Source organism: Candoia aspera, chromosome 16 (genome assembly GCF_035149785.1).
Source record: "Candoia aspera isolate rCanAsp1 chromosome 16, rCanAsp1.hap2, whole genome shotgun sequence".
Classification (NCBI taxonomy): domain Eukaryota; kingdom Metazoa; phylum Chordata; class Lepidosauria; order Squamata; family Boidae; genus Candoia; species Candoia aspera.
The window spans coordinates 9,364,154-9,376,415 of record NC_086168.1 but is presented as its reverse complement, the minus strand read 5'-3'; the positions used below and the strand labels follow the sequence as shown (position 1 = coordinate 9,376,415).

At 41.1% G+C, this 12,262-nt stretch overlaps 1 protein-coding gene across 1 annotated transcript; it reads right to left on the bottom strand.

Moving 5' to 3' along the window:
- Positions 1–5,103: 5,103 nt before the first annotated feature.
- Positions 5,104–10,290, bottom strand: TLR4 (toll like receptor 4). The gene is made up of 3 exons (XM_063316191.1): positions 9,967–10,290; positions 9,460–9,626; positions 5,104–7,518 (listed from the first exon to the last, which is right to left on the bottom strand). Exons 1-3 carry the CDS (start codon positions 10,084–10,086, stop codon positions 5,262–5,264), a joined length of 2,544 nt encoding a protein of 847 aa, XP_063172261.1. The 5' UTR covers positions 10,087–10,290; the 3' UTR covers positions 5,104–5,261.
- Between the last annotated feature and the right edge of the window lie 1,972 nt (positions 10,291–12,262).

Sequence of the window (12,262 nt, the reverse complement as noted above, 5' to 3'; positions counted from 1 at the left end):
CAGGAGACCATGAGTTTTAGTCCTGCCTTAGGCACAAAGCCAGTTGGGTGGCCTTGGGCCAATCACTTTCTCTCAGCCCTAGGAAGAAGGCAATGCAAACCACTTCTGAAAAACTTCACCAGGAAAACTGCAGGGACTTGTCCAGGCAGTGTCTGAGAATCGGACACAATCGAATGGATTAAATGTGTGTGTACACACACACAAATACATTTTCACAATCAAGTTATGGAAGGCTTGCCACACTCTGCCCTGTGCACCACCTGGGACATCTATGGTGGGACTCCATCAAGAGATTTCATCCAGTTATACTATAGAGCTCACTTTCAAAGCTCTACTTGGTTGCCTCCATTTCCAGGTGTGTGTGGGGGGAAGTATACTCCTCTCCACCTTACAATGACATTCAAATGTATATGGAGCAAGGGGGAAATCCTTCAGCATCCTTTCTACCCTAATTGGTACCCATCTCTTGTCCTTTGGATAATATATTCAGATGTGAATTTAATGGATCTCTGAAGGTATGAGTTGTCAGCCAGTCGAAAGAAGCATTGACAGGGGAATTATGACTAATCTCTGGCACTCAGGTTGATCATTCCAAAGAATTTAAAGGACGGTTGAAATAATGTAAGGGCCTTTTTCTTTCTGGAGAAAAATGTGGCTTCCTTTACATTGGCTGGAAAGCTGAAAAAAGTTTGCCCTCTAAATAAGCGGTAAAACTGAAACCTAAGCTAGTTATGTTTCCTTTCTCCATAAGCTTCCCTCCATCTCAAATGAGCCCAGGAAATCTGCACAGATCGCCTGTGATTTATACATCTGGGACACTGATATACCAATTTTCAGAGCAATGTTTTAAAAGAAATGTACAGTATTCAGTGCTGGGCTGAACACTTGCTCTGATTTTTTTCCCCCTATTTGTTTTTGTTCAACAGATGGGAAGGGATTTCTCCCCCATTTTTTTAACGCAATTAATTACATTTTAGAGAAACTTTTGTTTCCTGGAATGTGGAGTCTGATGCTGATCTCAGTAAGGATAAATCAAGGATGTGTATGTGAGAGGCAGTCCTACGATCTTTACCTTCCTAAATCCCATTTTTCAGTTTAAGCCCAAGGAAAGATCTCACCGGATTTTATTATTATATTTTCAGAAGTGGGGACAGCCAGAGATGCATATTGCTTCTTCAATCACACTTTCTTTTCAGCTCTTTTTCCTGGAGGATTAAGTAGACAAAATGGGTTTTGTTATTCCCACAATGTGGCTGATGGTGGAATTTTAAGCCTATCGTTGATTTGTTTTGAGTTGAACTGAATTGACTGGCCTCTTATTTTTAGTATCTTCATAACACTCTACCTGCCCGTTGACCCAGTGGGGTGGGCATAGGGCAGCTATAACTGGCATAATGTGCCAGATATCTTTTGTCACACGTTCTGCCACGCCGTGAAGTCCTAAGGGATTCACATTTGCTGCATTCTGCATTCAACATGCACTTCTCCTATAAACAATACATACGACATAAACTCTTATTATCATTCCTCCAGCTGCTAGTGGGCTTGCAGAAACCCTTTATTATAATGATAATAATGATAATAATAAAAAGGAACTTAGGGTATTGTGATTTGATGTAGACATTTATTTACACTGTGAATTGTGTTTATCAAGGACCAAGAGACAAGAGAACGACTCATACACACACACACACAGTTTTCATTTTTTTAAAATTTAAGTCTGTAGCGGAAATTCGGACTAATATTTACACTGCCTGGTACTTTCACTACTAGCTTTAGCTCTAAGGACCTTGAGGAATGACCTCTGTTGCGTCGGTTTTGTTGCTATCTGCAAAAAATGTGGAGCTGCAATACTTAGCTCATTAAGAAGATAGCGTCTACTCACTTTTATGAGAGTAAGTCACTGAGCTCAAAGCAGCCTTTGCCTGTAGGAATCAGAAGCTGGAACTGGCTGGCTTAATCCACCGGAAAACATTATGATTAAGTAATGTAGCAACTTTTTTGTTGGTCAAAGGTTAAAAAGCAAATCATAAGTAATAGTATTAATCATCCTAATCATAGTCAGAGCAGGTGACAGCAGCTTGCCAACCCTGGCTGGTTTCAAAGGATAAGCGAGGTCAGACATAGTGTGTACTTGGATGACAGACTTAGGGCTATAGAGTAGACTGCATAGGTTTAAAAAAAAAAAGAAATCCTACAAGAAGACAATGTTGAACATCTTGTATATTGTCACAAAGAAAATAAAAGGGTGGGCAGAAATGTCTGTGGAGTCATCAGGGATCAAGATAGACTCAAAGGAGACCTTCCAGAGGACCTCGGTGGTAGCACCAAGCCAACTTTGGTTGAGTTTGAGAAGCTAAGCGGAGTTGGGCTTGGTTAGTGTTTAGAAGGGAGATCACAGGGGAATCCCAGGGCTGTTGGATGCTTAAACGTCAAAACACATCCTGGGAGAAGATGATGGCAAAGGAAACTTCATGGAGTTACCAGGTGCTAAGCTGGACTTGTGGGAGACCTCCGTATATCCCCCAGAAGTTCAGGTCGCCCCAACTTTGCCATTCTTTAAGTGACCTTGAAGTTGTGACTCTTCCCCCAGGCCCATGACTGGGTTTCATGGGATGTTTGCACAACCAGCTCTTATCTTTTTCTTTTTCATTTATTTATTCACATTTGGCTACTTTATTAGTTATTTTTTAATTGGTTGTTTTTATTGTAAGCTTCTCAGCGTTGGTCAAATTGGCCAGCTCATTAAATTGAATATATCAGTGGATGCTTTCTGTAACTAATCATAACAACTCATAATGGCATTTGATGATGGAACCAATTTGCTGTCTCTTACCACAGAGGACAGGAGTAACTTCAGAGGTGGAAACAGCAAGGAGGTAGACTGCAGTTAAACAGCTATCCTCAGATTCAGAGCTTTGTCACCTTTCTGTAGGGTGCATCCAGTGGGCAGATATGAGCTAAACCACTTGGTCTACATTATGTGATGGGGTGGAAGAAGCATTCAAGAAACAAAAGATTTAAGGCAGAACTACATGATACACTGTTGACTATATCATATGAAGCAGCCCTTCTGCTTTTTCTTTGTTTATGACAGGTGAGTCAGAATGACATGTAATGTGGAGATTTGCCAAGCTTTCAGTCTATATGCAGCGGAATTACTGATGACAAAAAACACATATTCCCCACCCACAATTCAAGGAAATCACTCCCAAATTAGTGAATGGAATGCATTAGAAATCTGCTATTTCAAATGATTTGCACATCCTTTCAGTAAGGAAGCTTGCAGAAAGGCTAGACCTGTGGCTCTTTGGAGTCCAAACCAGTCGGCACACCCTTGCTTTTAAACCTTGCATCTGCAGACTAAATATATATTTATATTTATATTTTCCTGCCTCTCTTGCTCTCATTATCTCACTGAGCATGGACAAAGTAAGACTGGAATAATTAAGACCTTTATTTATGATTTCTCCTCAGTCATTTCCATTAGTGTTACACAAATTAATTTACATTTTTGCAACATAAAAAAAAAATGTGGCGTGTGTTTTTCTTATCAGTTACTGCTTGGATACCAGATACATAGAAAAAATTCCCAGAACAGAAGGAACAGGGTATGTTATTAGCTTTACTACCAGAATATTCCTTCACCCACCCCTATTACACAGTATCCATGTTCCTTATCCATGAGAGAACAAACATATTAATCACTAGAGCAGCTGCATGTGGTTTGTTCCCATTGATTCACCCCATTTGTGAAGGTTGGGGGGATGAATTCAGGGGAGTAAACTAAAAGGGAGGGCAAATTCATTTTTCAATTCACATTCATTTGTTCATTCATTCATTTTGTATCAATTTATTTGGCTCATCTCACCAGTGGAACTCTGGCCAGCTAGCAAGCATTAAAATACAAGATAAATACAATATATGTTTTTTTTAAAAAAAAAACTGGGGAAAAAAAGCACTTTCTCCTGGGAAGGATTAAAAAGCAGTAAGGAATTTGAGGCAATCTTTTTTTCCCCCATCTCTCTTTATTTTAACTCCCGCCCCAATAAGCTTGCTTTCTGCAGAGCACAGGTCTTTCCGCCTCCTCTCTTTCTCTTTAAAGAATCCTCACTTTCCATGCAAAATGCAGGGGACCAAACACCATTCCATACCAAGGTGATCATGCTTTTTAAAGAAATACAGGAGGAAACAGAACCCTCATCCAACTGAAAATGAGTATAGGGTTTCTGAGAAGAAGAAGAAGAAGGAGGAGGAGGAGGAGGAGAAGAAGAAGAAGAAGAAGGAGAAGAAGGAGGAGGAGGAGGAGGAGGAGGAGAATAGGGGGAGGGGAAGGGAGGGGAGGGGAGGGGAGGGGAGGGGGGAAGAAAGGATTTCATCAGGACCCATAAAAAATAAGGCAATCTTCCTTCCCTGATTTTTTTTCCCCAGGATTTTTTAATTTGCCTTTTTCAAGCAGCAAAGAACCCCATCAATGCAGGGCGGAGGATTCTGTTCATCACTTGTAATGGCAGAAAGGCTGGGTCCAATTTCAAAAGGAGGGAAATGAACTTGCCTTCCTTTATTGGTGTCTCCCCCACCCCACCCCACCTCACCCCACCTCTTGGATATCCTGGTTGTCACGAGGCATCAAATAGGGCAATTTGGTAACAGAATATTCCTGGTTTTTCCAAAGCATTCTGAGGGCACTTTGTGCATTTCCAGGAGTTCATTGGCTAGAACATCATGAAATACTTCCCTTTCCAGCCAACATACTTCTAGAACTTCATCAATCTGATATACTTAAATTGGTGCATTCAGGAAGAGAAATGAACTTCCCATTGGTGGGTTGCTCTGTTTTCCATATATCTGTTCCATGTTAATGCTCTGATTCATGTCTTAAGACAGGCTAGACAGAAGTCTGACCACACCTGAACATCCTAGTGCATGCTTCATCATGCTTCGTATTCACAGCAATAAATACTTAAAGAGGAAGTGCATTCTGGCTCTTTATGGAAGACATGGCAGCTGATAGAAACCTTCCCAAATACACACACAAAAAGAAAAAAAAAAAAGAGGGGGGGAGGGAAGGATAGAAGTGCTGATGTACCTTAAATGGGGATCAGGAAATACAGCCCCAAAGAAATGGGTCTGTCTGTAGCTTAGGATATTGTGTCCCAAATGGAAATTCTAAAGAAGGTTTCTCCAGAGAGCACCCATTCTTGAAGGCTTCCCTAAATTTGACTGGCTGGCTCAGATGGGCAGAAAAAGCAGACTTCACACTACTTTTTAAAAACCAGGCTAAGTTCTTCTTCAGTCCATGTTTTGCCCTCAAGCAAGGCTGATCTCAACTGCCTCAAGAAGACATGTCGGTTGATGTCCCGGTCCTTCCACATCAAGAAGGTGTTTCTCCGCAGATAGCGGAACAACCCCAGTCTGCGGTGCAGGACTGTTTTGTCCACCCCTTCTAAGACAACTAAGATGAGGCTGGCTTTGCTCTCCACAAGTTGCCAAGACTGAGCTACCTCCAGTTCAAAGTTACACCAACGGCTTTCCAGGAAATGATTCGAGACAACTGCAATGACTTTCCGGCTGGTCTGGAAGCCTTCTTTGATGATGTTAGTGATGATGGAAACTCCAGGGATGAAGTCCCGGTAGAACAGACAGAGTCGGAAATAAGGTACTTCCTCTTCCAGTGGTTCCTGAAGTTCTTGTTTCACCCACTCCTGGTCCTTACTGGAGAAGATCACAAATGCATCATAGACAGTTTCTTTTTCATCCGAGACTCTGTCTCCAATGAATAACACCACCATATAATATAGGTAGAAATAATACTTATAACCCAGAATCAAGATTATAATCAGAACCAGAATAGCACTACATGAAATAACCACTGTGGTTATACTTATCTTGCAGGAGGCCAGGTCAAAATCCAGCAGTTGGACATTTTTTAAGTGCACGGGGCTATGGCAGACCATGTTTTTGACGTTTTGAAGGAGAGCTGAGGATTTTTTTGCCCACTGCAAGAAACTCAAATGCTCACAAGAGCAATAAAAAAGATTCTCAGAGAGGTCCAGATTTTTCAAGCTAGCAGGCAAGTTCTTAAGAGACTCTTCCATCAAAGCAGCCAGCTGGTTGTTGTGAAAATCCAGGGTGGTGAGAACAGGGATGTGCACATAGGTTTCTGGATGGAGGCCTAGCAGTTTATTGCGGCTGATATTCAATAGGCGGAGTTCTTGTAGGGAGGCTAAACTGCTGAGAGATATATGGCTGAGTTGGCAATTGGAAATGTCTAGGAAGTGCAGCTTTGTAAGGTTCCTGAAGTTGTCAACCAACTGGTTGTTTGCAAAGAGATTGCCTGACATTTTGAGCACACGCAGGTTGTCCAAGCCACAAAATGAACCCTCAGCTATAACCTCGGTGCCAGTGTAGGAAATATCGAGGTAAATAAGATTGTTGAGGCAGAAAAAAGAAGGAACAGTTCCTGGTAACAAGAGTCTGGTGTGTTGTAAATCCAGATATTCTAGCTTGGCTGGGCCACTGCATTCAATGTTTAATCTGATTTCTGAATTGAAGCTCAAGTTTAAGTGCTTCAGATTGGGAGCTCCCTCCAGGAGGCTAACCCAGGAAAGGTAGGTTGTCAGACGGTTAACACTGATGTCCAAGACCTCCAGGTTTAGGAGGTCTGTAAAGTAGACTTCAAAGCCTCTGAGATGTTTATTGTGAGTTATGCGAAGCACTTTTAGCTTCTTTAAAGATGAGAGTTTCTCAGCAGGCACCTCCTCCCAGTTGCAATCCTTGTATTCCAGTTGGTAAATGTTGGAGTTTGCTGGGAAATATGAGTCTTCGCTGATGCAGCTATGTACCATCCGCACCATGGAAACATTGTTGATGCAAGATGATAAGTTACTTAAGGTATGGAGAGAGTGTATTTCAATAAGAGTGATCTCTTGCAAATGCAGATTGCACAGCCCATCTAAGAGGCTTTCGCTGAAGGATTCCAATCTATGGATGTTCCTATATTCTCCTAACACTAAACTGTTGACATGCAATCCAGACATGTTCCGGATGCTTGCTTGCATAACAATGCTATTCTCAAAGCAGGATCTCAAAAACAATTGCTGAAGGTGAACTCCTGCAAAGGCATTTAATTCAATATATTTTATGTCATTTCTAGAGAGCACCAGTGTCAGGTTCTGGCTTGATAAGGTGTCTAGATCTCCTACCGAGATGGAGGTGATCTTATTTAATTGGAAGCTCAGATGCTGAAGAAATATTAGGTAGGAGAAATATACAGGGAGTTTCAAGGAAGCAATGTGATTGTGGCTCAGATTTAGCTCTTGAAGAGAAGTCAGGTGTCCAATGGGCAAGCTGTCCAATGAGGACAAGTCGGTTTCTACAGCTATCAGTCTTTGCAAAGAGGGCAAATTGTGAAAAGCCTTCGGCCCCAAGATCTGAAGAGGATTGCCTGTGAGGATCAAGACCGAAAGGTTATTGAGCCCCACAAAGGCATGATCTTCAATCTTCCAGAGATGACACCTATTGGAACCGGAGGGAAGAGAAAGTGAAAGGGTGCTCCATTCAGAGGTGCACAAATCAGTCAAGCTCTGAGTAAATTTGCAATCTGATTCAGATTTGCAATTCAAACCATGCACAAAAGCAATGGGTTGATTGGGAAACGTTCAATTTTAAGGGGTGGGGGTAAGTGCAGAACAGTGCATCCATTAAAACAAGTGCTATGAGTAAACAAAACTTTTTAAGACAAATATGCAATATATAATTTAAGAATTCAAGGTAATTAATTTTAAAAGCTTGAAAGATGAGAAGGACTATTAAGTTTTCCTCCATGCACACATACAGAGAGACATACCTATAATGAAGAGTGGTATGTTCTAAAAAACAAAACTGTTAAAGTCAAAATGAAATAAACTAAGAATGCAACCAGCTTCTATTTCAATTATGGTCAAATGTGGAATTTAGGAAGAGTAGAGATGCAGCATAAAAACATTCAAGATACAACCTAACTAACATTTTAGCTAGGGGAGAAGAACAGTGAAGGGCAACAGAGTCCAAAGGTCAGCTATGGAAATGCAACCTTGTATACTACATTCACTACAAACACTTGCCTCATTTTCTGCAAAATTGAGCTAAATTGAGTGAGGAGGCATTGATCAGTAGATGGAAAGGGCAAGATGGCCAGGGGAGATAGAGAAGAACTAAGATGAATACAAACAGTGACAGAGTCCAACAGGAGAGGCATTGAAAGCGGAATAAATGGAAAAGAAAGAAGGACATAAATGCTGAGACAGAGGTGAGCTGAACCCTCCTTTAAAGAAAGCCGCAGTATTAGGAGCTAGAAAAAAGTTTTTTCTCTAATACACTCTGGATTAGAGAAGATGTGAAGCTAGAATAGTGTGTGTCCCCCATCCTTGTTTTCTCTCTTTCTTGCTTATTGGAGATGCTGCTTTCATCCTGCAAAACGGGGCCACCAATATCAGAATGTAAAGTGATGTTAGCAGCAATATTTCGAATCTGGTTCCATTACTAAAGATTCGAGTGTTTTGTGGTCCACCCCATGCTGAAATTCTTGCTATGCTACCACAGCAATCCCCCCCACAGACACAAACACAAAAGGTCTGGAATGGCAGTTTTAAACTGATGGCAGAGACAGAAGAGAGGAAATTAAAGGACCGGCGGATCTCTCCGGCCGTACCCAAGGTGGACAAAGGCAGAAATGTAGCAAGAGACTTCCTGATTCTTTTCCTCTTGCTTCTTACACTTCAAAAAAGAATCTGCATAAGACAGAGCTTTATCCACCTGCACTGCCCAGAATGCATTAGAAGCGACAGCACAGCTGTTTATGGAGCAATGAATTTTATGCACCCAGAAAATGGATTATCTCAGGAACCAGGTTGAATGTGTTATGTGGGCACAGTGTGTATCACATCCTATTGTGTTCTTCTCAATGGTTGGAGCACCAATCTTTGGTAGATGCCAAACTGGGGTCAGAATATGCACCCAAAGGGGGACCAACACTTTCCACAGGAGTTAAAAAGTAAGAGGGCAATTGTAAGACATAAAAAAGAAAGAATATAGAATGTACTGATATTTTCACTACTGAACTCTACCTCTAAGAAACCCTCGGAGAATTTATTCTACTCTTGAGGATAGTTTTTTGCCACTAACCATATTCTCTGCCACAAGAGAGTGGGGGATTTTAAGAGTCCAGCCCTAGATGTGGCTTCCTCATGTACTTGGGGCAATTAATTTAGTCCCAAACATGTTGGGACTGTTCAAAGCTAAAATTAACTTCCCTGGATTACTTTACTTATACACTTAGCTGGTTTTCCTCTTTGCACAACCTACTCCCATCCCTCAGGGACCCGGTTAACTGAGGCATTGTTCTTAGGGAAGGAAGTACATCCGGAAGACGGTTCTATCATACCCTATCTTTGCATCTTCTCTGTTGAAACCCCTTACCTAGTGAGGTCCAGAAACCTTAGAGCAAAAACTGATGAGAAATAACTTGAGGATAGGATTTTCAGTGGGTTGAAGCTTAGATCCAAGGTCTGGATGGTGTTTGGAATACCAGAAGGAACTCTAGTGAGATTCAGCTGCATGCATCTGTACGAGTGGCCTGGGATTACCTAGAATTAGAAGAGACTATAGGTAGATATTGTGTTTTTTTTTCCTTACAATGAAGTAAGTTGGTGACTTTAATTTTTAAACAGTCCCATTCCTTTCCCAATCACAGCCATTAAAGAAAAAATCATGACTTTAGTTGTATAGGATTTCCAATTGCTAGCCTTGGTCAGGCAAACAAGTGCAGCCCCAGATTTGTTTCAAAAGGAGAAGCCTTTAAACACTACCCCATTAATCAGGAAGAGATAAGGAAAGGGCTCCTGAGAACACAGGTGGCTGTTTAAAAATTGTCTATGAGTGTCACAAGTTATAACTGAAATTTTTGCCCATGGGACATTCACCTACCTCCAAACAGGGATTGAGGCTCCTGGTTTTCAAGTTCAGCTCAAGAAGCATAGCCAAGGAGAATGTGATACATGCTGGTGAGATCACACCCTTCCTGGGCATCTTCAGAAATAGGCCCATCCAGGGGAAAAGACATGGAGATTGTTCAAGAGGATGAGGAACCTCAACGAAGGCAGGTGGTCTTAACTGTGCAAAATCCAGTAAAATCCATGGCTATGGAAACAAAGAGGCAAGCTCTGGAGGAAGGAGGTAAAATGAAAAAGAAAGCTGTTTACCGATGTTCTCGGCACACAGTTCTCAATGTCATATCCTGCTGAGCCATAGATCCGGTTTGTGAGAAAAGGACAAAGAGGAACTTGCCTTCTATCATGTGATTTCCCATTTTGGGCCAGTTAAATATCATCACAAGGTCTCAATCTCTCTTTCTTTCTTTCTTTCTTTCTTTCTTTCTTTCTTTCTTTCTTTCTTTTCTTTTTCTTTCACCTTCCTTCCTTCCTTCCTTCCACATTTTTTTCTCTTTTTAAATCATCTTTTATTTGGTTCTTTCCTTGACCATTTATAACTCCTCCTTAACAAACAAATGCATGCAAACGCATACAGCTCTCCTAGAAGAGCAGTGAATTAAAAATCCTATTAGCTTAAGATCTTCCTTTTAAAATGCTGAACATAATGGAAAACCACAAATGAAAATCCTACTACTGTTTCCACAGGAGAATGCAAGTAGCAGTTGTGAATCCTGCAGAGTCTGATTCAAATAGTCCCTTCAATTGAGACTTCCAGTGTAGAAGATGGTTTGGATTTGGTTCAGAGGTCCAAACCAAACCATCAGACTGGATTCAACTGAGATCAATTTTTAAAAAATGGAGTGAGGGGGGAAATCTGCAGAATGCGTCCGAATTGTCTCAATCAATTTGGAGGCATTTGATTAGTTTGCCTAGTCAATTGGACATGCCAATTGGATTCAGTAATCCAAGTCAAGGTGAAGATTTGACAGAAACGTCTTTGAAACGAATCTTGGAACTCAACTTTCACATGTCTCTGTTCACTTTTTTTCATTATTATCTCTGATTTAAATCTCAGAGGCCAATGAGAGAAAAGCCAAACCACACCAGGACATCAGAATCTGGGTGCAAACTGTAGCCCCTTTCCAAGATTAGGGTCCCCAGCCTTTAACCAGCATTACTACTTTTGACCCAAACTAATTGTTTGATTTCAGACCTGAAGCTGGTGCTGATGCTGTAAAATGAGTCTCTCAATCCATGGCGACCCAACTTTGCCACATTCTGGGGAGCTACCTTCAGTACCCCCCTGAAGCAGCCAAATCCTTGCAAGAAGAATCCCCATTTTTCATCATAAAATCTGTATTTCCAATAAATAGCAAGGGTAGGTGACTAGCTGGGTTTTAACCACTTCCCACCTTGCCACTGTCTACTAAATTATTCACACTATAAGGAAAGTTTTATCTGGACCAATTGAAGCTCCCCCCACCCCCATGCATGTAATCTGCACAGAAGATGCAAAGAGAAAACATGTCTGCTTTGACACAGGAGACCCCAAGTTCTGAATGACTAATCTCCAAAGCTGGAAAACTTCTTGAAATCTTGAAAAGTTCCAACCGGTCAGCTTGAACAATACTGTTAGATGAAGCCTTAGTTTGACTCAGTAAAATAAAATAATAATAATGAGTTTCTGACACACTGATAATCCTATGAAAATGAGAAGAAGGTTGAAAATTTCCCTACTGCCTGCTCTGGTCTGTAGGAATTCCATTTGCTGCTACTGACTTTTTAAAAAGCCATCATTATGCTTACTAACTGCGTGAATGGGCATATCAGATCTCCTTTATTCTGAAGAAGCAAATACAGAGACCAGAAAAAAAAATGCTTTTGAAAACACTGTGAACAATCTTAATAGCTGCATGGACATCTACAACCAACAGTAAAAAGAGGACTTCCATTAACAAAGGATAAAAAAAAAAAGTAACTGCAAAAACTTGAATAAACTCCCCAGAGCCCAAGCACACACTTAGCACTTTCTGAGTAGCTTGTAGTAAGTTAGCACTACTATGGAAAGTTGTTAGCCACTTGTACGTGTTTGAATAGAGAAGGGACCGTCCTGTTGCTCTGGATTGACCTTGAAGCAAAGAGACGTTCAGCTGTGGACTTCTGGCACTTCTCTTTTATTTTTCATACTGGGTCAAACTCTATCCTCTAATTTCTTCAATATTTTCTTCCCCTGGGAAAGATATTTCTGGTTTAGAATCTCCTTCTAAGGAGATTCTAATCCCCTGTTGGTA